Here is a 27,540-nt window from a genome sequence, read left to right as displayed (position 1 = left end):
TGATACATTCAACCAACTTAGTGGAGGTGAAGAGGAAATCAATATATATGCAGCTTGGAGAAGCAGATCATGGAAACGTTGTCAGGTCGGACAGTATGGAAAGACTCTGTGCAAACCGCTTAATACATGCGGCATTATAATTATCTTCTTTCATGAAAACACACTTATGACAAAACCACATGAACTGTATTAATAATTTTCATCATGCAGAACAAGGCGATGTGACCTTACAGACCTTTACAGGCACAGAGAAGCCATGACACTGCAAATACATAGACTGACTTTATTAAGGCAGAAAAGGTGGTAGCTATAGGTCCTTAACACTTTATGGTCCATCTTTGTAACAACATCCAGCTTTGGTGGCGACTCCAACCTGTGCACAGTTTACTTATACATTCACTACAGTAAGAGGAATTATAAGAGCACATTATATGTGTAGAAACCAGTAATACAACATTGGTATCTCCGCCTTTACTACTTCCGATCCAAGAGGTCATCACAGGTGGGATTTTGGTGGCACAGGACCCAGCCATTTTTCACCTGGGAAAAAAAGAAAAAGACATTGAGTGTTTTCTAGTGTTAACCCCTTTCTGACCTCGGACGGGATAGTACGTCCGAGGTCAGATCCCCTGCTTTGATGCAGGCTCCGGTGGTGAGCCCGCATCAAAGCCGGGACATGTCAGCTGTTTTGAACAGCTGACATGTGCCTGTAATAGGCGCGGACAGAATCGCGATCTGCCCGCGCCTATTAACTAGTTAAATGCCGCTGTCAAATGCAGACAGCGGCATTTAACTACCGCATCCGGCCGGGCGTCCGGAAATGACGGCATCGCCGGCCCCCGTCACATGATCGGAGGTCGGCGATGCTTCAGAATGGTAACCATAGAGGTCCTTGAGACCTCTATGGTTACTGATCGCCGGTAGCTGTGAGCGCCACCCTGTGGTCGGCGCTCACAGCACACCTGATTTTCTGCTACATAGCAGCGAACATAAGATCGCTACTACGTAGCAGAGCCGATCGTGCTGTGCCTGCTTCTAGCCTCCCATGGAGGCTATTGAAGCATGGCAAAAGTAAAAAAAAAAAGTGAAAAAAAAAAAGTGAAAAAAATAAAAAAAAATATAGAAGTTTAAATCACCCCCCTTTCGCCCCAATCAAAATAAATCAATAAAAAAAAAAATCAAATCTACACATATTTGGTATTGCCGCGTTCAGAATCGCCCGATCTATCAATTAAAAAAAAGCATTAACCTGATCGCTAAACGGCGTAGCGAGAAAAAAATTCGAAACGCCAGAATTACGTTTTTTTGGTCGCCGCGACATTGCATTAAAATGCAATAAAAGGCGATCAAAAGAACGTATCTGCACCAGAATGCGATCATTAAAAACGTCATCTCGGCATGCAAAAAATAAGCCCTCAACCGACCCCAGATCATGAAAAATGGAGACGTTACGAGTATTGGAAAATGGCGCAATTTTATTTTATTTTTTTAGCAAAGTTTGGAATTTTTTTTCACCACTTAGGTAACAAATAACCTAGTCATGTTAGGTGTCTATGAACTCGTACTGACCTGGAGAATCATAATGTCAAGTCAGTTTTAGCATTTAGTAAACCTAGCAAAAAAGCCAAACAAAAAACAAGTGTGGAATTGCACTTTATTTGCAATTTCACCGCACTTGGAATTTTTTTCCCGTTTTCTAGTACACGACATGGTAAAACCAATGATGTCGTTCAAAAGTACAACTCGTCCCGCAAAAAATAAGCCCTCACATGGCCAAATTGACGGAAAAATAAAAAAGTTATGGCTCTGGGAAGGAGGGGAGTGAAAAACGAACACGGAAAAACGAAAAAATCCCAAGGTCATGAAGGGGTTAAGGTAAGTTCACACAACAGATTATTTCTCCTTGCAGTGATTAAACTCATGTTGAAAAGCCATAATGGAATTTTAACTATGGTGTAATTTTCCTTATTGCCAGTAGGGGGTGATATAACATCTTTATTTAGGTTTATGTTACAGCTAGTGATGAGCGAGTATACTCGTCGCTCGAGATTTCCTGAGCTCGTTCGGGTGTCCTCCGAGTATTTGTTAGTGTTCGGAGACTTAGTTTTCATCGCGGCAGCTAAATGATTTATAGCCATTAGCGAGCTTGACTACATGTGGGGATTCCCTAGCAACCAGGCAATCCCCACATGTTCTCAGCCTGGCTAACAGATGTAAATCATTCAGCTGCGTCAACAAAAACTAAATCTCCGAGCACTTACAAATACTCGGAGGACCCCCGAGCGAGCTCAGGAAAAAATGAGCAACGAGTATACTCGGTCATCACTAGTTACAGCAGTAGTTGTATGACCAATTTATATACAGACACTGCATATACAGTATGTGAGTATGTTTATAACAAGTGACATTATTAGGATATCTTCACATTTAAAAGTGATTTACTTGCGGCTATAGTGGTAATCTGAAGCAAAATAATGTTTATTTATATTGTAAAATATGTAAAAAGCTGCTATACAGCAGTGGAACAATGAGTGACAAGCCGGCCAATAAAACATACATGTGCAATATATTTAATCACATGGTACATTCACTACATCAAGATGAAAAAAAAAAAAACAGCAAAAGATACTTAGTACGGATTATACTGACCCAGCTGATGAGCTAAAATTTCATACCGATCAGATCCAAAAAACAATTGTGGCTTTTGATTTATATGAGCCACTATAGTGGGCATTCCGAAAGCCTGCACAGCAATGAAAGAAAAAAAACACAACACATTAATGGATGGAGGATAAAATATAAATGTCACGTTATACTATATAGACATAATGCAATCAGGTCTGTGTTCTTTACATCTGGCCATGGCTAGCAAAGGAAAGCACTGACTTTATAACAGAGGCAGCAGAATTTCATGCGAACAATGAAACCAGAAAGGAACCAACAAACCAAATGTTGAAAAGTTGTAAGAGGAATATTAAGTATAACTTGTATAGAGTATGGTTCTGACTCACCGCAGCTCCAAGGTAAGCCATGCTCTATACAAGTGATAATTAGTGATGAGCGAGCGAATATACTCGTTACTCAAGATTTCTCGAGCACGCTCGGGGGTCCTCCAAGTATTTTTTTGTGCTCGGAGTTTTCGTTTTTATTGCCGCAGCTGAATGATTTCCATCTGTTAGCCAGCATAAGTACATGTGGGGGTTGCCTGGTTGCTAGGGAATCCCCACATGTACTTATGCTGGCTAATAGCTGTAAATCATTCAGCTGCGGCAATAAAAACTAAATCTCCGAGCACTAAAAGATACTCGGAGGACACCCAAGCGTGCTAGAGAAACCTCAAGTAACGAGTATATTCGATCATCACTAGTAATAATGTACGGGGGCCTCAAATGTGGCCCTAGACTTCAAAGGCACATATCACACTCTGTCAAGGTATAGTCATGGTGTAGGCACATATGTATGACTTTTAGACAGCTTTGTGTGTGGCTGGTGGTTTCTTCATATATTTTATACAGTATTTTATACAGCTTAAAAACAGGGGAAAAAAAAAACAATAAAAAAAAAGACATAGCAGTATCCCATACATAGATATAAACATTATCAAAATACCGTAATATACTCAAGTATAAGCCGAAAATTTCTGCCCATTTTCTTAGGCTGAAATTGCCCCTCTCGGCTTATACTAGAGTCATACCCAGGGGTCGGCAGGGGAGGTGGAGTCGCGGCTGTCTAAGTATACTCACCTGCTCCTGGCGCAGTCCCTGGTTCCCCAGCGCTGGCAGCCTCTTCCTGTAGTGAGCGGTTACATGGTACCGCTCATTACAGTAATCAATATGGACCCCACTCCCATAGGGGTGGAGCCGCATATTCATTACTGTAATGAGCGGTACCATGTGACTGCTCAATACAGGAAGAAGCTGTCAGCACCGGGGATGCAGGTACCGCGCCAGGAGCAGGTGAGTATAAGCAGTGCGCGATATTCACCTGCTCCCCGTTCCACCGTCGCCAGACGCCGCTGCGTCTTCTGCATCCTCTGCACTGACGCTCAGGTCAGAGGGCGCGGTGACGCGATTAGTGTGCGCCGCCCCCTGCCTGAACAGTCAGTGCGGAGGACGGGGAAGACACAGCGGCGGTCGACTCTGGAATGCGGAGCAGGTGAATACAGCAAGTGCCGGGGGCTTCAGCGACGAGAGGTGAGTATGTGATTTTTTTTTTTTTTTATTGCAGCAACAGCATGTGGGGCAAATGACTGTATGGAGCATCTTATGGGGCAAATATCTGTATGGAGCATCTTATGGGGCCATGTGCAGCATTATATGGGGCAGATATCTGTATGGAGCATCTTATGGGGCATAATCCGCATTTGCGCAGCATTATATGGGGCAAATGTCTGTATGAAGCATCTTATGAGGTCATAATCCGCATTTGTGCAGCATTATATGGGGCGTATTTTGTATGGAACATCTTATGGGGCCCATCATAAACTGTATGGAGCATTATATGGGGCGTATTTTGTATGGAGCATCTTATGGGGCCATCATAAACTGTATGGAGCATTATATGGGGTGTATTTTGTATGGAACATCTTATGGGGCCCATCATGAACTGTATGGAGCATTATATGGGGTGTATTTTGTATGGAACATTATATGGGGCCCATCATGAACTGTATGGAGCATTACATGGGGCTCCTGATTCAATATGGATATTCAAAAACACTTAACCTACTGATGTCTCAATTAATTTTACTTTTATTGGTATCTATTTTTATTTTTGACATTTACCAGTAGCTGCTGCATTTTCCACCCTAGGCTTATATTCGAGTCAATAAGTTTTCCCAGTTTTTTGTGGCAAAATTAGGGGTTTCGGCTTCTACTCGAGAATATACGGTACTAGGTACTAAAATTTGGACATTGTGGTATCTTTACAAAGAGGAAAAAACAACATCATAATTACCCCATATGTCAAAGCTTTGTCTGTTGTCTCCTTCAGCTTATTCTTGATTTCTGGTGAGGTGATTGTGGTCATTAGTTTTTTAGCCAGGTCTTCAGGCACCCCAGCTTTCTTAGCAGCCTAAAAGAAGTTAGAATTAAAAAAAAAAAAAAATAATAATTTAAAAAAAAAATAATAATAAAGAATGAAATAAAGAATGTTTATTAAAAAGAACCTATGGTAGTCAAGGGAGCAAATAGTTTTTGCTTTCTTTTAACTATTTAGTAAATCTTTTTCAGCTTATTTGTATATGAGAATCGGATTATCAGGGCATCATTTGATACATCCTACTTTGACCAGTATGTCCGTATGGACGGTTTAGAAGGGTTGATTCTACTAACAAATGCAGATACTAGAAAGATTTTGGAAAAAGTTGTGTTACATTTCAATAACTAAATAAATGATATAGAACTTCAGAGAAGAATACTACAAATGTTTACTTTCTTTTGTGGTGTGAATATAGAAATAATGAACACATGGCAGAAAATCAGTAAAAGATGAGTACATAAAATCAATGACAGATACAGAATTCAACAACCAGTTGTTACATACAAGCCACAAATATACAGAGCCACATAGACAACTTTATATTGCCATATGACAGAATACCTCCAAGGTTGGATTTTTATTCAGAATACAAATACAATAAAACAAAAGCCCCTGTGAAATCAGAGGCACCTTTTTGGAAGTGCTTTGAGCAGCAAGGTGGATTGCAGCTGAGGGGGAAAAGAAAAAGAATAAATAATAATCTATAAATCTTCAGCTTAGCGAGTGTGAGCGAGCTGAGTGTGACCTGAGCGTAAGCGTGGACGGCGGTAAGTGTGACTTGTGATTCAGCGAGTTTGGAGTCAGGGAGTTTCCAAGGGAGGAATTGCTGTCTGTATTTTATTAATACTTTGTATTTATTTTTATTTAAAGCTTTTGTCTGGTGCAATCCCCATTAGGAAATGTGCCCCACTCTTGTTAATGCCATCCAGTGCACATCTTGCCACATGTATGCAGTCCTTGAGCAGCCGATCGAGGGTGCATACTGCTATGCGAGATGTGAGCACGTTGTGCAATTGGAAGCCCAGATTCTGGATCTAAATGTGCAGCTGGCAGCACTGAGATCCATAGACAATATGGAAAGGAGTCTTCTGCTCACGGAGCAGACGCTCAATGGGACAGATGAGAGGGGGATGGTACGGAGCTACAGGACGGTGAAGTAGCAAGCTGGGTGACAGTTAGGAAGCGGGGTAGAGGGAAGAGTGCCAGGGAGGCTAGTCCTGGTCTGGAACAGCCCAATAAGTTTGCTAAGTTGGCAGATGAGGGGGGTGCCAGTACAGGGGTAGCACTGCTGCAGCCAGGCATGTCCTCTGAAAGCCGGAGGAGTGACTGCTCCAGTAAGGAGGGAAATAGGAGGGCAGGCCAGACAGGTGCTGGTAGTGGGGGACTCAATTATTAGGGGAACAGATAGGGCAATCTGTCACAAAGACAGGGATTGTCGAACGGTGTGCTGCCTTCCTGGCGCTCGAGTCCGACACATCGCTGATCGGGTGGACAGATTACTGGGAGGGGCTGGTGAGGACCCAGCGGTCATGGTGCACATTGGCACTAATGACAAAGTTACAGGTAGGTGGAAGGTCCTTAAAGATGATTTCAGGGAATTAGGCTGCAAGCTGAAAGCAAGGTCCTCCAACGTGGTATTTTCCGAAACACTGCCTGTACCACGTGCCACGGGAGATTAGGGAGGTTAATAAGTGGCTCAAGAATTGGTGTAGGAAGGAGGGGTTTGGGTTCCTGCAGAACTGGGCCGACTTCTCAGTTGGCTATGGGCTCTATGCTAGGGACGGGCTGCACTTCAATGGGGAAGGCGCAGCTGTGCTGGGGGAGAAAATGGCTAGAAGGTTGGAGGAGTGTTTAAACTAGGGATTGGGGGGGGGGGGTATTCAATTTATAGGAGGGGAAGATAGTGCAGATAGAGTCCTGGGCACAAATAAGGAAAATGAGGGTGGCGGTGGCATGAGCGGTGGGGTTAGAATAGTTAATAATTTAAGAAAGAGGTACAGAGAGGAACATCAAGTGCAAGTATACTAATGCCAGAAGCCTCGCCAACAAAATGGAGGAATTAGAACTAATGTTGTTGGAGCATAATTATGACATGGTAGGGATATCTGAAACGTGGCTGGATGAGAGCCATGACTGGGCTGTTAACTTGCAGGGCTATAGTCTGTTCAGAAATGACCGAATGGATAGGCGAGGGGGAGGGGTGTGTCTATATGTAAAATCATCCTTAAAACCCATCCTGCGTGATAATATAGGTGAATCTAATGAAAATGTAGAGTCCCTGTGGGTGGAGATAAGGGGAGGGGGAAAAATAATAAATTACTGATAGGGGTTTGTTATAAATCTCCAAAAATAATGGAAGCAATGGAGAATATCCTCGTAAAGAAAATAGATGAAGCTGCGACTCAAGGAGAAGTCATTATTATGGGGGACTTCAACTACCCTGAAATACATTGGGGAACAGAAACCTGCAGTTCCAGCAAAGGTAATCGGTTTTTGACAACTATGAGAGACAATTACCTTTCACAATTGGTTCAGGACCCAACAAGGAGGGGGGCACTGCTAGACCTAATATTAACCAACAGGCCAGACTGCATATCAAATATAAGGGTTGGGGGGTCACTTGGGAAATAGCGATCACAAAATAATAAGTTTTCATGTATCCTTTAATAAGATGTGTAATAGAGGGGTTACACGGACACTAAACTTCAGGAGGGCAAATTTCCAACGGATGAGAGAGGATCTTGGTGCAATTAACTGGGACGATATCCTGAGACACAAAAATACACAAAGAAAATGGGAGACGTTTATTAGCATCCCAGACAGGACCTGTGCACAGTATATACTGTATGGGAATAAACATACCAGAAATAGGAGGAAACCAATATGGCTAAATAGAGCTGTAAGGGGCGCAATAAGTGACGAAAAGAAAGCATTTAGAGAATAAGACTATGTTCACACCTAGGAAGGGTGCTGCGGGTTCTCCCGCGGGTTTTCCCGCAGCGGATTTGATAAATCTGCAGGGCAAACCCGCTGCGGTTATCCCTGCAGATTTATTGCGGTTTGTGTTGCGGGTTCCGCTGCGGGATTTACTCCTACTATTGATGCTGCATATGCAGCAATATGCAGCATCAATAGTAATGTTAAAAATAATGATATACTCACTCTCTGACGTCCCGATCTCCTCGGCGCTGCAGGCGGCGGTCCGGTTCCAAAGATGCTGTGCGAGAAGGACCTTCGTGACGTCACGGCAGGTCCTGGTCGCATAGCAAACCCGAGACCGGACGGCCGCGTGCAGCGCTGAGAGGTGAGTATATCATTATTTTTTATTTTAATTCTTTTTTTTTTACACAAATATGGTTCCCGGGGCCTGGAGGAGAGTCTCCTCTCCTCCACCCCGGGTACCACCCGCACATTATCCGCTTACTTCCCGCATGGTGGGCACAGCCCCATGCGGGAAGTAAGCGGATCAATGCATTTCTATGTGTGCAGAATCGCTGCGATTCTGCACAAAGAAGTGACATGCTGCGGGTTGTAAACTGCTGCGTTCCCGCGCGGTTTTTCCCGCAGCATGTGCACAGCGGTTTGCGGTTTCCATAGGGTTTACATGTTACTGTAAACGCTATGGAAACTGCAGCGGACCTGCAGCTGCAAAATCGCCGCAGTTCCGCGGTAAAAACCGCAAAGTGTGAACATGGCCTTAAAAGAAGTAGGTAGTGAGGAGGCAATAAATAAATACAGAAAATTAAATAAAGTCTGTAAAACGCAAATCAAGGCAGCAAAGATTGAGACAGAGAGACTCATTGCCAGAGAGAGTAAAAATAATCCCAAAATATTCTTTAACTACATAAATAGTAAGAAACTAAAAAATGATAGTGTCGGCCCCCTTAAAAATAGTCTGAGTAAAATGGTGGATGAGGAGGAGGAAAAAGCCAATAAGCTAAATGACTTTTTTTCATCAGTATTTACAAAAGAAAATCCCATGGGAGACAAAATGATCAGTGATAACAAAAATTCCCAATTAAATGTCACCTGCTTAACCCAGCAGGAAGTGCGGCAGCGTCTAAAAATCACTAAAATTGACAAATCTCCGGGCCCGAATGGGATACACCCTCGAGTACTGCAGGAACTAAGTACAGTCATTGATAGACCATTATTTTTAATCTTCAAAGAGTCCATAATAACAGGACTGGTGTATAGCAAATGTGGTGCATATATTCAAAAAGGGGACAAAAACTGAACTCGGAAATTATAGGCCAGTAAGCTTAACCTCTACTGTGGGTAAAATCCTGGAGGGCATTCTAAGGGACGCTATACTGGAGTATCTGAAGAGGAATAACCTCATGACCCAGTATCAGCACGGGTTTACTAGGGACTGTTCATGTCAGACTAATCTGATCAATTTCTATGAAGAGGTAAGTTCTGGACTGGACCAAGGGAACCCAGTGGATGTAGTGTATATGGACTTTTCAAAAGCTTTTGATACGGTGCCACACAAAAGGTTGATATACATAAAATAAGAATAATGGGGATAGGGGAAAATATGTGTAAGTGGGTTGAGAGCTGGCTCAGGGATAGGAAACAAAGGGTGGTTATTAATGGAACACACTCGGACTGGGTCGCGGTTAGCAGTGGGGTACCACAGGGGTCAGTATTGGGCCATCTTCTTTTTAACATTTATTAATGATCTTGTAGGGGTATTCAGAGGGGAATTTCAGTATTTGCAGATGACACTAAACTCTGCAGGGTAATCAATACAGAGGAGGACAATTTTATATTACAGGATGATTTATGTAAACTAGAAGCTTGGGCTGATAAATGGCAAATGAGCTTTAATGGGGATAAATGTAAGGTCATGCACTTGGGTAGAAGTAATAAGATGTATAATTATGTGCTTAATTCTAAAACTCTGGGAAAAACGGTCAATGAAAAAGACCTGGGTGTATGGGTGGATGACAAACTCATATTCAGTGGCCAGTGTCAGGCAGCTGCTACTAAGGCAAATAAAATAATGGAATGCATTAAAAGAGGCATAGATGCTCATGAGGAGAACATAATTTTACCTCTATACAAGTCACTTGTGCGACCACACTTAGAATACTGTGCACAGTTCTGGTCTCCGGTGTATAAGAAAGACATAGCTGAACTAGAGCGGGTGCAGAGAAGAGCGACCAAGGTTATTAGAGGACTGGGGGGTCTGCAATACCAAGATAGGTTATTACACTTGGGGCTATTTAGTTTGGAAAAACGAAGACTAAGGGGTGATCTTATGTTAATGTATAAATATATGAGGGGACAGTACAAAGACCTTTCTGATGATCTTTTTAATCATAGACCTGAGACAGGGACAAGGGGGCATCCTCTGCGTCTGGAGGAAAGAAGGTTTAGGCATAATAACAGACGCGGGTTCTTTACTGTAAGAGCAGTGAGACTATGGAACTCTCTGCCGTATGATGTTGTAATGAGTGATTCGTTACTTAAATTTAAGAGGGGACTGGATACATTTCTGGAAAAGTATAATGTTACAGGGTATATACACTAGATCCCTTGATAGGGCGTTGATCCAGGGAACTAGTCTGATTGCCGTATGTGGAGTCGGGAAGGAATTTTTTTCCCCAAAGTGGAGCTTACTATTTACCACATGGGTTTTTTTTTGCCTTCCTCTGGATCAACATGTTAGGGCATGTTAGGTTAGGCCATGGGTTGAACTAGATGGACTTAAAGTCTTCCTTCAACATTAATAACTATGTAACCAGGAGCTGCAGCAGACCACATAGAAGACGGGCTGTAACATTTCCAATTACAGGAGGCTTTATTCTTACCTGAAGTATGCTTTCTGGTTCTGTGATGTCTTTATCCTTTAACAAAAAGCTACAGTTAAATCAGACTGATCAAACAAAGCACAGGAGAGCAAATTGAATCTAAGCAACAAAAAAAAGAAGATTGAAAACAGATTTTTCCTTTATAAGCTTTTCAAGGATTTGAAAAATTGGTGCGTTTTTGTGTGACAATTTTCCTATAAAAGGGAATTTGTCAACAGGTTTTTGCTACCTCATCTGAGAGCAGCATAATGCTGGAAAAGAGACCCTGAAGCCAACGATGTGCCTCTTAGTTCACTGGGTGCAGAAGTTGTGAAGCAGAGTTCTTACATGTAGCAGAGCTCAGAAAGCTGCCCCCATCCACACCATAGTTCTCTATGTACATTGTCAATTGACAGTAAGCTGCTCATCAGAGGAGGGCGCGTGGTCGGTCTAGAAAGCATGTGAGCACCAGTCCAGACAATGATAATGTCCTGGTGATAAAACTATAATCGTAAGTAAACTAATAGCCTAACAAGTGACATTGCTAAATTTAGTGTTGCATCCCCTTTTTGTGCGGTCCTCCGATCACATAGCAAAAACTTGTTGACAGATTCCCTTTAAACAAAGTGATTTCTTGAAAAAGCTAATAACTAATGATATCAGTTTAACTGATATAATACAAAAGTTGTTTTTTTCTATTAACATCATAAAAGTAAAAAGTGAACAGAGCCCTATGGACCGGATCTTAGAAAGCACATGATGTAAGACCAACCTCAGACCAGATGCGCAGCCACAATTGTCGGGAGACCTCCTCGAGGAACTCTGGATGTGACATATCCACAGCTGTCACAAACCGCATGGCTGAAAGGCTCCCTGTAGAGAGGACCCAAAAATGTGAAATAGCTTAACTTTTGCAAGAAGAAAAATAATGTTTTATTTTAAAGGGAATCTGTCACCCCAAAATTCGGCTATAAGCTGTGGCCACCGCCATCAGGGGCTTATCTACAGCATTCTGTAATGCTGTAGATAAGCCCCCGATGTATCCTGAAAGATAATAATAATAATAATCTTTATTTTTATATAGCGCTAACATATTCCGCAGCGCTTTACAGTTTGCACACATTATCATCACTGTCCCCGATTGGGCTCACAATCTAGAATTCCTATCAGTATGTCTTTGGCATGTGGGAGGAAACCGGAGTGCCCGGAGGAAACCCACGCAAACACGGAGAGAACATACAAACTCTTTGCAGATGTTGTCCTGGGTGGGATTAGAACCCAGGACCCCAGCGCTGCAAGGCTGCAGTGCTAACCACTGCGCCACCGTGCTGGTCCCGGTTCTATTCGGGTCCGATGGGTGTCACGGTCCTTCCCATCTTCAGGCGATGACGTCCTCTTCTTTGCTTCCTGCCGCGGCTGCTGCGCAGACGTACTTTATCTGCCCTCTCTGACCTTTCCCGGCAACTGCGCCCTGCAGTACTTTGCTCTGCCCTCAACAGGGCAGACAAAATACGCCTGCGCCGGAGCAGGAAGAAAAGAAGAGGACGTCATCGTATGAAGATAGGAGGCCCCTGACCGCAACGCCCATTGGATCCAAACAGAACCAGGACCGTCCCTGGTGAGTATAATATAACCTGTTTTTCTTATCTTGCAAGATACATCGGGGGCTTATCTACAGCATTACAGAATGCTGTAGATAAGCCCCTGATGGCGGTGGCCGCAGCTTATAGGCGAATTTTGGGATGACAGATTCCCTTTAAGTGGATTGCTGAAGCGCAGTATATTGCATCAGTATAGGAGTTTTTTTTGTTTGTTTTTTTAAAGCATCACACCAGTGTTTTTTTTTTCTCAGCGCTGGAGTGGTGCAACTAATCTAAGGTCCCTGACCCTAGTATTATACTCACCACAAGCCATCTTCACCTGTTATCGGACCTACTCCGGTCCTGCAATGCCATCTTGTGACCACAACTTCTGATTAACCGAGAGTCAGAAATAATGGTCACAAGCTCTCAGTGCAGGTTCGTGAGAGCCAGAACAAAGCTCTCATAGACTCACATTGTAAAGTGACCTTCAGCTGATCCAGCAGGTCACAACCTGCTAGACACCGACCTGAGCGGCACTGGTCAAAGGTGTAGACAGCAGAACGGAAGCACAATACTGGGGTCAAGGGCCTTACATTAGAAGCACCACTCCATCGCTACAATAAAAAAAAAAAAAAAAAAAGCGGGGATGGTGCTTTAACCCCTTAGTGACAGAGCCAATTTGGTACTTAAAGGGAACCTGTCACCCCGTTTTTGAAAGATGAGATATAAATAGTGTGAAATAGGGGCAGAGCTGGGCTTTACATTAGTGTCCTTTTGGTGCCTTTATTCCCCCGGGATGCTGCTGAAATACCTTTGTGAAGTGTCCGTTTTGTCCTGTCAGTCAAGTTGGTCAGGTCGAATGGGCGTTGTAAAATAGCGGTTCCTCCCCCACCTCATGCGATTCCCTGCGAAGTTTAGTTCCGCCGTTGGCGTTATGTTTAGCGCTTGCGCAGTGAATTTGCCTCCGGCAATCTGTGGGCAAAGCATAATTGACATCATTGCGCATGCGCGGGCCTTCACTTTAGCCGGGGTGCCCCGGAAGTTGTCATATCGGCAAAGTGTTATTCTGGATGCCGTATCTCATCCCACACTGCGAGCGTAAGGCAGGCGAGCGATCTTGGCACAAAACTTACGCTCGCAGTGTGGGATGAGATACGGCATCCAGAATAACACTTTGCCGATATGACAACTTCCGGGGCACCCCGGCTAAAGTGAAGGCCCGCGCATGCGCAATGATGTCAATTATGCTTTGCCCACAGATGGGCAAAACATAATGCGCAGGCGCCGGAGGCAAATTCACTGCGCAGGCGCTAAGAAAAAGCGCGATCTGTGCTATTCACAGATCGCGTTTACGAAAGACAAGCCGAGAATCAGGGGGAGGAACCGCTATTTTACAACGCCCATTCGACCTGACCAACTTGACTGACAGGACAAAACGGACACTTCACAAAGGTATTTCAGCAGCATCCCGGGGGAATAAAGGCACCAAAAGGACACTAATGTAAAGCCCAGCTCTGCCCCTATTTCACACTATTTATATCTCATCTTTCAAAAACGGGGTGACAGGTTCCCTTTAATGACTGAGCCAATTTTTGCAATTCTGACCACTGTCACTTTATGAGGTTATAACTCTGGAACGCTTCAACGGATCCCGCTGATTCTGAGATTGTTTTTTCGTGACATATTGTACTTCATGTTAGTGGTAACATTTCTTCGATATTACTTGCGATTATTTATGAAAAAAACGGAAATATGGTGAAAATTTTTAACATTTTGCAATTTTCAAACTTTGTATTTTTATGCCCTTAAATCAGAGAGATATGTCACGAAAAATAGTTAATAAATAACATTTCCCACATGTCTACTTTACATCAGCACAATTTTGGAAACAAAATTTTTTTTTGTTAGGGAGTTATAAGGGTTAAAAGTTGACCAGCAATTTCTCATTTTTACAACACCATTTTTTTTTAGGGACCACATCACATTTGAAGTCATTTTGAGGGGTCTATATGATAGAAAATAATGAAGTGTGACACCATTCTAAAAACTACACCCCTCAAGGTTCTCAAACCCACATTCAAGAAGTTTATTAACCCTTTACGTGCTTCACAGGAACTGAAACAATGTGGAAGGAAAAAATGAACATTTAACTTTTTTTTGCAAACATCTTAATTCAGAACCGTTTTTTTTATTTTCACAAGTGTAAAAACAGAAATGTAACCATAAATTTTGTTATGCAATTTCTCCTGAACACGCCAATACCCCATATGTGGGGGTAAACCACTTTTTGGGCGCACCGCAGAACTTAGAAGTGAAGGAGCGCCGTTTGACTTTTTCAATGCAGAATTGGCTGGAATTGAGATCGGACGCCATGTCACGTTTAGAGAGCCCCTGATGTGCCTAAACAGTGGAAACCCCCCACAAGTGACACCATTTTGGAAACTAGACCCCTTAAGGAACTTATCTAGATGTGTGGTGAGCACTTTGAACCCCCAAGTGCTTCACAGAAGTTTATAACGTAGAGCCGTGAAAATAAAAAAATCGCTTTTGTTTACACAAAAATGATCTTTTCGCCCACAAATTCTTATTTTCACAAGGGTAACAGGAGAAATTAGACCACAAAAGTTGTTGTGCGATTTCTCCTGAATACGTTGATACCCCATATGTGAGGGTAAACCACTGTTTGGGCGCACCGCAGAGCTTGGAAGTGAAGGAGCGCCGTTTTACTTTTTCAATGTAGAATTGGCTGGAATTGAGATCGGACGCCATGTCACGTTTAGAGAGCCCCTGATGTGCCTAAACAGTAGAAACCCCCCACAAGTGACCCCATTTTGGAAACTAGACCCCTTAAGGAACTTATCTAGATGTGTGGTGAGCACTTTGAACCCCCATGTGCTTCACAGAAGTTTATAATGTAGAGCCGTGAAAAAAAAAAAAAAAAAAAAAAATCGCATTTTTTCTACAAAAATGATCTTTTTGCCCACAAATTTTTATTTTCACAAGGGTAACAGGAGAAATTAGACCACTAAAGTTGTTGTGCAATTTCTCCTGAGTACGTCGATACCCAATATGTGGGGGTAAACCACTGTTTGGGCGCACCGCAGAGCTTTGAAGAGAAAGAGTGCCGTTTTACTTTTTCAATGTAGAATTGGCTGGAATTGAGATCGGACGCCATGTCGCGTTTGCAAAGCCCCTGATGTGCCTAAACAGTAGAAATCCCCCACAAGTGACCCCATTTTGGAAACTAGACCCCCCATGGAACTTATCTAGATGTGTGGTGAGAACTTTGAATGCCCAAGTGCTTCACAGAAGTTTATAATGCAGAGTCGTGAAAATAAAAAATATTTTTTTTTTCACAAAAAGATATTGTAGCCTCCAAGTTTTTATTTTCACAAGGGTAACAAGAGAAATTGGACCCCAAAAGTTGTTGTCCAATTTGTCCTGAGTATGCTGGTACCCCATATGTGGGGGTAAACCACTGTTTGGGCGCACGGCAGAGCTCGGAAGGAAGGAGCGCCGTTTTGGAATGCAGACTTTGATAGAATGGTCTGCGGGCATTATGTTGCGTTTGCAGAGCCCCTGATGTACCTAACCAGTAGAAACCCTCCACAAGTGACCCCATTTTGGAAACTAGACCCCCCAAGGAACTTATCTAGATGTGTGGTGAGAACTTTGAATGCCCAAGTGCTTCACAGAAGTTTAGAATGCAGAGTCGTGAAAATAAAAAATATTTTTTTTTTTCACAAAAAAGATATTGTAGCCCCCAAGGTTTTATTTTCACAAGGGTAACAGGAGAAATTGGACCACTAAAGTTGTTGTCCAATTTATCCTGAGTATGCTGATGCCCCATATGTGGGGGTAACCCACTGTTTGGGCGCACGGCAGAGCTCAGAAGGGAGGGAGCACCATTTGACTTTTTGAGCGCAAAATTGGCTATCGTGTTTGGAGACCCCCTGATGTACCTAAACAGTGGAAACCCCCCAATTCTAGCTCCAACCCTAACCCCAACACACCCCTAACCCTAATCCCAACCTGATCTATAATCCTAATCACTAACCCTAACCATAATCACAACCCTTACCCCAAAACAACCCTAATGTCAACCCTAACCATAACCCTAAATCCAACACACCCCTAATCCTAATCTCAACCCTAACCTCAAACCTAACTCTAATCCCAATACACCCCTAATCCCAAACCTAACCCTAATGCCAACCCTAACCCTAATAACAACCCTAATCCAAACCCTAACCCTAATCCCAACTCTAACCCTAACTTTAGCCCCAACCGTAGCCCTAACTTTAGCCCCAACCCTAAGGTTACTTTCACACTTGCGTTGTTTGGCATCTGTCGCAATCTGTCGTTTTGGACAAGAAACGGATCCTGCAAATGTGCCCGCAGGATGCGTTTTTGTCCATAGACTTGTATTGCCGACGGATCGTGACGGATGGCCACACGTCGCGTCCGTCGTGCACTGGATCAGTGTTTTGGCGGACCGTCAGCACAAAAAAAGTTCAATGTAACGTTTTTTTGTACGTCGCATCCGCCATTTCTGACCGCGCATGCGTGGCCGTAACTCCGCCCCCTCCTCCCCAGGACATAGATTGGGCAGCGGATGCGTTGAAAAACTTCATCCGCTGCCCACGTTGTGCACAATTTTCACAACGTGCGTCGGTATGTCGGGCCGATGCATTGCGACGGCCCCGTACCGACGTAAGTGTGAAAGAAGCCTAACCCTAAATTTAGCGCCAACCCTAACCCTAAATTTAGCCCCAACCCTAAATTTAGCCCTAACCCTAGCCCTAATCGTAGCCCTAACCCTAATTTTAGCCCCAACTGCTCTTCTCCTGCCGGCCGGCACATGGAGACAGATGGCGGGCGCACTGCGCATGCGCCCGCCATTTTCTTTTGCCGGCGGCCAGGAGGAGCAGCAGGAGGACCCAGGGACACAGGTGAGTATGGCAGGGTCCCTGAATCCCCCTATTTCTCTGTCCTCTGATATGCGATCACATCAGAGGACAGAGAATTACACTTTGACTTTTTTTTTTTTTTTTTTGCGGTCGCCGGTAAACAGTTAATTACCGGCGATCGCAAAACAGGGGTCGGTAAAACTGACCCCGATCATGCTCTTTGGGGTCTCGGCTACCCCTGGCAGCCGAGACCCCAAAGATTCTCGCGGGGCCGGCCGGCGCACTGCGCCCGCCATTTTGAAGATGGCGGCGCCCACCGGGAGCCACGAGGAGCACCGGGGGAGATAGGTGAGTATCGGGGGGCTACCTGGGACCCCTTTTCTCTGTCCTCCGATGTGCGATCACATCAGAGGACAGAGAAATTAAAAAGAGATCGCGTTTTTTTTTTTTGCGATCGCCGGTAAACGGTTAATTACCGGCAATCGCAAATGCGGGGTGGGTTAAAAAACCCCCGAATCATGTTCTCTGGGGTCTCGGCTACCCCCAGCAGCCGAGACCCTGGAGAAAATCCGACTCTGGGGGGGGCGCTATTTACTTTTTCCACAGCGCCGTTAATTAACGGCGCTGTGGTTTAAGTACCCTTAGCGGCCGCCGTTAAAAGGCGTATCGGCGGTCGCTAAGGGGTTAATAACACTTATTGTTTATGTAATTCTCGCATATGCAAAACTAATATATTTACCTAACTACTTTTATACGTAGGGGAAAGACAAAGTTCTTGTCATAGTATATACAGGTTTCTGGACATCAATCTTACACCAAAAATCGTACCCCCATTTAGAGAGGACGTCTGACATGTCAGAAATATGACTAAAGTTATCTACTATGCCTCTTCAGCAATTTTGGGCTCAATTTAGGAGATGTCAAGTCAGACTTTTATTAGAGTTTTATTACGCACCTGACTGCCTCTCCTGTATGGATCTGGTGCTAAACAACTTACTGTCCCCTTTCCTGTATTGCTAAAAACAGGAATCCGACCGAGCAAAGGACACCCTTTACCCCATGGAACCTATGCCAGAATGCTACAGGATACTATTCCATTTCATATTAATAATGAAGCAAACATCATAACAGGAAAAAAAAATCTAATGAGAATCCATTATGACTGCAATCAAATGATGAGACCTTCATTTTGCACCACACGGCAATAACCGTGGGAGTGAAGTACCGTAAAACTAACCTTTCTTAATAACAACGTTAAAGAAATCACTTGGCAGTCGTAACGGAACTTGATAAAACTCTGCCATTCTTTCTAAGTCCTGAAACATGTACGCTCCTTTATTTGGAACCAAGGCAGGTGCGGAGTTACCTGTTTGGGAATAAGAAAACAAACTCATGTCTGGTATTTTGATATATCATCACAATTTAGTTTGATTGTCAATGTCTCTGACTGGGCAGTTTAGCAGCGTCATCAGCTTTCATCACCAGGGACGCTCGTCCTAGCGCGCCAGCCATTCATGAATGTGACGGGTCTGCCAGGGCAGGAGCTGCTGGTCTAGGTCATATAGATTTTCCGTTGTGATGGGCATTTGGGCATGATTAGGATACCCTCCTAACTGATCTAGTGCCCCTTTAAAATTAGGCCTAGGACAAGATCTAATCCAATCCAGGATGGGAAAAACGTTGATAATTTCACACGACAAAGCCCAATCCCAACTGGCTCCAGATTTAAATGGAGCTTCGATAAGGTCACGGGTATGAACCACTTTTTTTTTTTTTTAAACACATATTGATGCAGTTTTTTGAGCCAAAGGCAAAAATGGATCCAGCAAGGTGAGAATCCATTTTCAATTTGACTCCAAAACATCAAAAACTGCATAGATGTTTCCCCTTTTCGCTATAAAAAAACAATTTGGAAAACCACCGTAGAAAGGAAAAAAGGGAGTATAAAACTGAAGGCCTCGCCAGTCAGGACCACTGCGCCAGTCAGGACCACTGCCCAATAAAGGAGTAGTTGTGTCGGGTACTTGTTCACTCCATGGTCTATACTTTCCAGAATAACTTACCAGATGCACTGACTAGTCCTCCAAGGAACCCAGGGCGAAGACTAATGTCTACATTCCATATGTTTTTGTAACGTAACAGTACCTGTACAAAAAACCCACACATTAGAATAAACCAATTGTACACTTTTTTTTTTATTGCAATTTTACTTTTTGCAGCATTATCCATTCAGTATGAATAAGGTTTTAACGATATTCTGAACATAAGTATAATTATAGTAGCAGTAAATTCTATTTTCTATATTTTACTAATCTTCCCATAAATCCCCCCCAAAAACAACACACCTTTAAAAAAAGTATATCGCCACGATCTAAGACTCAGAGCATTTATAGTTTTCTGTTGGAGGAGATTCCTCATACATAAAAGACTTCAATACCTTTGCATTGCACCAAATTACACCTGAGGTCATGATGCTGAAGACCATTTTATTAGACCTTGCAATTACTAGGGCCATTGTTAGGTCATCAGCCGCTGTGGCAGATGGAGCCCCCTTCTTCTAACTGCATAGGGGCCACTATTGGCGGAAGAGCACATGTGGTATAAGGACATCAGTCCTCATTCAGCATCTATTCAGGGCATCGGACACCTCATCTCATGCTGACGGGCACAGAGACAGTATGGCAGCAGGTGCAAGAAAGCACGGATTCCTAGTAAGGAGTCATAATAATCTGTGAGCTGTCTCTGTTGGGCGCCATATGTAGAGAAATATTCACATTTCTTATACAAAAACTAATAACCTCAGCATGAAGGCGCATGGAGGTCCAGGTCTCATGTAATTATGGAAGCCCAATCACGGCTCTATAGACAGTGGAGCTGTAATACAGCAGTGTGCAGGAGCCATCACACATCTCCGAGGGATGATGCTTCTTTTCACCATTACATTACCCCAAAACATCAGGCAACGTGTGTCCAGCTTTTGATCGGAGCCTTTGACAGACACGTAAGATGAGCACAAATAACACTGCACACAAATAACTGCACTCCACAGCAGTAATACTCGAACACCACAGTGTTCCAACAGAAGTGAAACAAGTACCAGTCTCATAAATGTGACAATTTATAATCCATTTCCAAATAAGCAGAGTCTTATTACAGAGTGTAATAAGAGGAACAGCACTATAAGCAATTCACCAATGTATTGTTTACCAGATTGGGTAGAATTAAATATCACCGTCACCGGGTTTCCAGCCTCCTTCACCCACTCGTGCTGTCACATACAGCTATCACCATGTTTCCAGGGAGGCGCTGCAGCACCCACAGTTATAAGAAAGCAAAAATAATAAGGGTAAAGGGCACAGAGAGGGCAATAGTCCCCGCACCAAGCGTGGTGTGCTGGGCGCGGACGACAGACCCCGCACCAAGCGTGGTGTGGGGGGGAGCGGACAGGGGGGCGGCAGAACCCGCGCGTCGCAGGGACGACAGAACCCGCGCGGCGCAGGGACAGCAGAACCCGCGCTACGCGTTGCGGCAGGGACGACAGAACCCGCGCTACGCGTTGCGGCAGGGACGACAGAACCCGTGCGGCGCAGGGACGGCAGAACCAGCGCTACGCGTTGCGACAGGGATGACAGAACCCGCGCTACGCGTTGCGGCAGGGACGACAGAATCCGCGCTACGCGTTGCAGCAGGGACGGCAGAACCCACGCGTCGCAGGGACGGCAGAACCCGCGCTACGCGTTGCGGCAGGGACGGCAGAACCCGCGCTACGCGTTGCGGCAGGGACGGCAGAACCCGTGCTACGCTTTGCGGCAGGGACAACAGAACCCGCGCTACGCGTTGCGGCAGGGATGGCAGAACCCGCACGGCGCAGGGACGGCAGAACCCACGCTACGCGTTGCGGCAGGGACGACAGAACCCGCGCTACGCATTGCGGCAGGGACGACAGAACCTGCACGGCGCAGCGACGACAGAACCCGCGCTACGCGTTGCAGCAGGGACGACAGAACCCGCGTGTCGCAAGGACGGCAGAACCCGCGCGTCGCAGGGACGGCAGAACACGCGCTACGTGTTGCGGCAGGGACGGCAGAACCCGCGCGGCGCAGGGACAGCAGAACCGGCGCTACGCGTTGCGGCAGGGACGACAGAACCCGCACGGCGCAGCGACAACAGAACCCGCGCTACGCGTTGCAGCAGGGACGACAGAACCCGCGCGTCGCAGGGACGGCAGAACCCGCGCTACGCGTTGCAGCAGGGACGACACAACCCGCGCGTCGCAGGGACGGCAGAACCCGCGCTACGCGTTGCGGCAGGGATGGCAGAACCCGCACGGCGCAGGGATGGCAGAACCCGCGCTACGTGTTGCGGCAGGGATGACAGAACCCGCGCTACGCGTTGCGGCAGGGACGCCAGAATCCGCGCTACGCGTTGCGGCAGCGACGACAGAACCCGCGCTACGCGTTGCGGCAGGGACGCCAGAACCCGCGCTACGCGTTGCGGCAGGGACGGCAGAACCCGCCCTACGCGTTGCGGCAGGGACGGCAGAACCCGCCCTACGCGTTGCGGCAGGGACGGCAGAACCCGCCCTACGCGTTGCGGCAGGGACGGCAGAACCCGCCCTACGCGTGGCGCAGGGACGGCAGAACCCGCGCTACGCGTTGTGGCAGCGACGACAGAACCCGCGCTACGCGTTGCGGTAGGGACGCCAGAACCCGCGCGGCGCAGAGACGCCAGAACCCGCGCTACACGTTGCGGCAGGGAGGGCAGAACCCGTGCTACGCTTTGCGGCAGGGACGACAGAACCCGCGCTACGCGTTGCGGCAGGGATGGCAGAACCCGCACGGCGCAGGGACGGCAGAACCCACGCTACGCGTTGCGGCAGGGACTACAGAACCCGCGCTACGCATTGCGGCAGGGACGACAGAACCTGCACGGCACAGCGACGACAGAACCCGCGCTACGCGTTGCAGCAGGGACGACAGAACCCGCGTGTCGCAAGGACGGCAGAACACGCGCTACGCGTTGCGGCAGAACCCGCGCGGCGCAGAGACAGCAGAACCGGCGCTACGCGTTGCGGCAGGGACGACAGAACCCGCACGGCGCAGCGACAACAGAACCCGCGCTACGCGTTGCAGCAGGGACGACACAACCCGCGCGTCGCAGGGACAGCAGAACCGGCGCTACGCGTTGTGGCAGCGACGACAGAACCCGCGCTACGCGTTGCGGTAGGGACGCCAGAACCCGCGCGGCGCAGAGACGCCAGAACCCGCGCTACGCGTTGTGGCAGCGACGCCAGAACCCGCGCTACGCGTTGCGGCAGCGACGCCAGAACCCGCGCGGCACAGAAACGCCAGAACCCGCGCTACGCGTTGCGGCAGCGACGCCAGAACCCGCGCTACGCGTTGCGGCAGCGACGCCAGAACCCGCGCTACGCGTTGCGGCAGCGACGCCAGAACCCGCGCTACGCGTTGCGGCAGAACCCGCGCTACGCGTGGCGCAGGGACGGCAGAACCCGCGCTACGCGTGGCGCAGGGACGGCAGAACCCGCGCTACGCGTGGCGGCAGGGACGGCAGAACCCGCGCTACGCGTTGCGGCAGGGACGGCAGAACCCGCGCTACGCGTTGCGGCAGGGACGGCAGAACCCGCGCTACGCGTTGCGGCAGGGACGGCAGAACCCGCGCTACGCGTTGCGGCAGGGACGGCAGAACCCGCGCTACGCGTTGCGGCAGCGACGCCAGAACCCGCGCTACGCGTTGCGGCAGCGACGCCAGAACCCGCGCTACGCGTTGCGGCAGCGACGCCAGAACCCGCGCTACGCGTTGCGGCAGCGACGCCAGAACCCGCGCTACGCGTTGCGGCAGCGACGCCAGAACCCGCGCTACGCGTTGCGGCAGCGACGCCAGAACCCGCGCTACGCGTTGCGGCAGCGACGCCAGAACCCGCGCTACGCGTTGCGGCAGCGACGCCAGAACCCGCGCGGCGCAGACGCCAGAACCCGCGCTACGCGTTGCGGCAGCGACGCCAGAACCCGCGCTACGCGTTGCGGCAGAACCCGCGCTACGCGTGGCGCAGGGACGGCAGAACCCGCGCTACGCGTGGCGCAGGGACGGCAGAACCCGCGCTACGCGTGGCGCAGGGACGGCAGAACCCGCGCTACGCGTGGCGCAGGGACGGCAGAACCCGCGCTACGCGTGGCGCAGGGACGGCAGAACCCGCGCTACGCGTGGCGCAGGGACGGCAGAACCCGCGCTACGCGTGGCGCAGGGACGGCAGAACCCGCGCTACGCGTGGCGCAGGGACGGCAGAACCCGCGCTACGCGTGGCGCAGGGACGGCAGAACCCGCGCTACGCGTGGCGCAGGGACGGCAGAACCCGCGCTACGCGTGGCGCAGGGACGGCAGAACCCGCGCTACGCATTGCGGCAGGGACGACAGAACCTGCACGGCGCAGCGACGACAGAACCCGCGCTACGCGTTGCAGCAGGGACGACAGAACCCGCGTGTCGCAAGGACGGCAGAACCCGCGCGTCGCAGGGACGGCAGAACACGCGCTACGTGTTGCGGCAGGGACGGCAGAACCCGCGCGGCGCAGGGACAGCAGAACCGGCGCTACGCGTTGCGGCAGGGACGACAGAACCCGCACGGCGCAGCGACAACAGAACCCGCGCTACGCGTTGCAGCAGGGACGACAGAACCCGCGCGTCGCAGGGACGGCAGAACCCGCGCTACGCGTTGCAGCAGGGACGACACAACCCGCGCGTCGCAGGGACGGCAGAACCCGCGCTACGCGTTGCGGCAGGGATGGCAGAACCCGCACGGCGCAGGGATGGCAGAACCCGCGCTACGTGTTGCGGCAGGGATGACAGAACCCGCGCTACGCGTTGCGGCAGGGACGCCAGAATCCGCGCTACGCGTTGCGGCAGCGACGACAGAACCCGCGCTACGCGTTGCGGCAGGGACGCCAGAACCCGCGCTACGCGTTGCGGCAGGGACGGCAGAACCCGCCTACGCGTTGCGGCAGGGACGGCAGAACCCGCCCTACGCGTTGCGGCAGGGACGGCAGAACCCGCCCTACGCGTGGCGCAGGGACGGCAGAACCCGCGCTACGCGTTGTGGCAGCGACGACAGAACCCGCGCTACGCGTTGCGGTAGGGACGCCAGAACCCGCGCGGCGCAGAGACGCCAGAACCCGCGCTACACGTTGCGGCAGGGAGGGCAGAACCCGTGCTACGCTTTGCGGCAGGGACGACAGAACCCGCGCTACGCGTTGCGGCAGGGATGGCAGAACCCGCACGGCGCAGGGACGGCAGAACCCACGCTACGCGTTGCGGCAGGGACTACAGAACCCGCGCTACGCATTGCGGCAGGGACGACAGAACCTGCACGGCGCAGCGACGACAGAACCCGCGCTACGCGTTGCAGCAGGGACGACAGAACCCGCGTGTCGCAAGGACGGCAGAACACGCGCTACGCGTTGCGGCAGAACCCGCGCGGCGCAGAGACAGCAGAACCGGCGCTACGCGTTGCGGCAGGGACGACAGAACCCGCACGGCGCAGCGACAACAGAACCCGCGCTACGCGTTGCAGCAGGGACGACACAACCCGCGCGTCGCAGGGACAGCAGAACCGGCGCTACGCGTTGTGGCAGCGACGACAGAACCCGCGCTACGCGTTGCGGTAGGGACGCCAGAACCCGCGCGGCGCAGAGACGCCAGAACCCGCGCTACGCGTTGCGGCAGCGACGCCAGAACCCGCGCTACGCGTTGCGGCAGCGACGCCAGAACCCGCGCGGCACAGAAACGCCAGAACCCGCGCTACGCGTTGCGGCAGCGACGCCAGAACCCGCGCCACGCGTTGCGGCAGCGACGCCAGAACCCGCGCCACGCGTTGCGGCAGCGACGCCAGAACCCGCGCTACGCGTTGCGGCAGAACCCGCGCTACGCGTGGCGCAGGGACGGCAGAACCCGCGCTACGCGTGGCGCAGGGACGGCAGAACCCGCGCTACGCGTGGCGCAGGGACGGCAGAACCCGCGCTACGCGTGGCGCAGGGACGGCAGAACCCGCGCTACGCGTGGCGCAGGGACGGCAGAACCCGCGCTACGCGTTGCGGCAGGGACGGCAGAACCCGCGCTACGCGTTGCGGCAGGGACGGCAGAACCCGCGCTACGCGTTGCGGCAGGGACGGCAGAACCCGCGCTACGCGTTGCGGCAGGGACGCCAGAACCCGCGCTACGCGTTGCGGCAGCGACGCCAGAACCCGCGCTACGCGTTGCGGCAGCGACGCCAGAACCCGCGCTACGCGTTGCGGCAGCGACGCCAGAACCCGCGCGGCGCAGACGCCAGAACCCGCGCTACGCGTTGCGGCAGCGACGCCAGAACCCGCGCTACGCGTTGCGGCAGAACCCGCGCTACGCGTGGCGCAGGGACGGCAGAACCCGCGCTACGCGTTGCGGCAGGGACGGCAGAACCCGCGCTACGCGTTGCGGCAGGGACGGCAGAACCCGCGCTACGCGTTGCGGCAGGGACGGCAGAACCCGCGCTACGCGTTGCGGCAGGGACGGCAGAACCCGCGCTACGCGTTGCGGCAGGGACGGCAGAACCCGCGCTACGCGTTGCGGCAGGGACGGCAGAACCCGCGCTACGCGTTGCGGCAGGGACGGCAGAACCCGCGCTACGCGTTGCGGCAGGGACGGCAGAACCCGCGCTACGCGTTGCGGCAGGGACGGCAGAACCCGCGCTACGCGTTGCGGCAGGGACGGCAGAACCCGCGCTACGCGTTGCGGCAGGGACGGCAGAACCCGCGCTACGCGTTGCGGCAGGGACGGCAGAACCCGCGCTACGCGTTGCGGCAGGGACGGCAGAACCCGCGCTACGCGTTGCGGCAGGGACGGCAGAACCCGCGCTACGCGTTGCGGCAGGGACGGCAGAACCCGCGCTACGCGTTGCGGCAGGGACGGCAGAACCCGCGCTACGCGTTGCGGCAGGGACGGCAGAACCCGCGCTACGCGTTGCGGCAGGGACGGCAGAACCCGCGCTACGCGTTGCGGCAGGGACGGCAGAACCCGCGCTACGCGTTGCGGCAGAACCCGCGCTACGCGTTGCGGCAGGGACGGCAGAACCCGCGCTACGCGTTGCGGCAGGGACGGCAGAACCCGCGCTACGCGTGGGGCAGGGACGGCAGAACCCGCGCTACGCGTGGCGCAGGGACGGCAGAACCCGCGCTACGCGTGGCGCAGGGACGGCAGAACCCGCGCTACGCGTGGCGCAGGGACGGCAGAACCCGCGCTACGCGTGGCGCAGGGACGGCAGAACCCGCGCTACGCGTGGCGCAGGGACGGCAGAACCCGCGCTACGCGTGGCGCGTGAAGGAAACTGGTAATTAGACTGAAGCTTTTTGCCACAGAATCTTGATTGCAGGTCACTGGGGTGGATGGCAGCACAGACAGGGAAGGCTCCTTTAAGAAATACCGTACTTTATACAAGTTACACTCTGTGTGTCCCATTTTTGATGAAAGCCGCTGCTTGCACATCACCATGTGAAGAGTTCTCCCAAGACGTGTCATGTGCTGCAGTTATACAAAACCTCTCACCTCGAAGCCCAGCCAGGAATAGGGGGAGACCACATCGTAGAACAGCTCCAGCACCTTCCTCCTAGACATGTCTGCTGCTTACCCTGCAAGGAGCATTGTGGGAAGAGAGACTTGTCCTCCCGCCTCTTGTATTTGTCTGACCTTCTGAGGTCTGCAGATAGTGAGGACCACCACTGCCATCTGCTGGCAACGTTCACTATTACACAAGCTCGCGGCAGATGGAGGTCACAAGTTTGGAGTTGTGTTTATAGGGAACCTGTCAGCAGAAAAATCGCCATTAACGCTGTGGGGGGAAAAAAAACAAATTGCGCCCCAGGCCCTGACTGACACTATCTGCATTGGGGCTCAGCTGTCAGCAAGGGACAGTGATGCGGTATGGGCACGTGGCAGGGCTGTGTGTGTCTATATGGGCAGTGGCAGGGCTGCGTATGTCTATATGGGCAGTGGCAGGGCTGTGTGTGTCTATATGGGCACGTGGCAGGGCTGTGTATGTCTATATGGGCACGTGGCAGGGCTGTGTATGTCTATATGGGCACGTGGCAGGGCTGTGTATGTCTATATGGGCACGTGGCAGGGCTGTGTATGTCTATATGGGCACGTGGCAGGGCTGTGTATGTCTATA

The 27,540-nt window shown here is 49.8% G+C and overlaps 1 protein-coding gene across 1 annotated transcript; it reads right to left on the bottom strand.

Annotated features, from left to right (window-relative positions):
- Positions 1-269: 269 nt before the first annotated feature.
- Positions 270-27,110, bottom strand: LOC138665802 (glutathione S-transferase kappa 1-like). The gene is made up of 8 exons (XM_069753646.1): positions 26,919-27,110; positions 19,395-19,476; positions 18,569-18,697; positions 11,611-11,711; positions 10,860-10,895; positions 4,957-5,073; positions 2,650-2,743; positions 270-540 (listed from the first exon to the last, which is right to left on the bottom strand). The coding sequence occupies exons 1-8, from the start codon at positions 26,985-26,987 to the stop codon at positions 497-499; spliced, it is 672 nt and encodes a 223-aa protein (XP_069609747.1). The 5' UTR covers positions 26,988-27,110; the 3' UTR covers positions 270-496.
- Positions 27,111-27,540: the final 430 nt, after the last annotated feature.

This window comes from Ranitomeya imitator, chromosome 2 (genome assembly GCF_032444005.1).
Source record: "Ranitomeya imitator isolate aRanImi1 chromosome 2, aRanImi1.pri, whole genome shotgun sequence".
NCBI lineage: Eukaryota > Metazoa > Chordata > Amphibia > Anura > Dendrobatidae > Ranitomeya > Ranitomeya imitator.
Note: the sequence above shows the minus strand (reverse complement) of the source record. Positions and strands in the feature narration are given on the sequence as shown.

Excerpts from the sequence above, each read along its gene's own strand:
- LOC138665802 (XM_069753646.1), bottom strand. The coding sequence starts at position 26,987 with ATGTCTAGGAGGAAGGTGCTGGAGCTGTTCTACGATGTGGTCTCCCCC. Across the intron at positions 18,698-19,394 it reads AGGACTAGTCAGTGCATCTG|GTAACTCCGCACCTGCCTTG; the intron begins GTAAGTTATTCT and ends ATTCCCAAACAG. Across the intron at positions 2,744-4,956 it reads ACAAAGCTTTGACATATGGG|GCTTTCGGAATGCCCACTAT; the intron begins GTAATTATGATG and ends ATTGCTGTGCAG.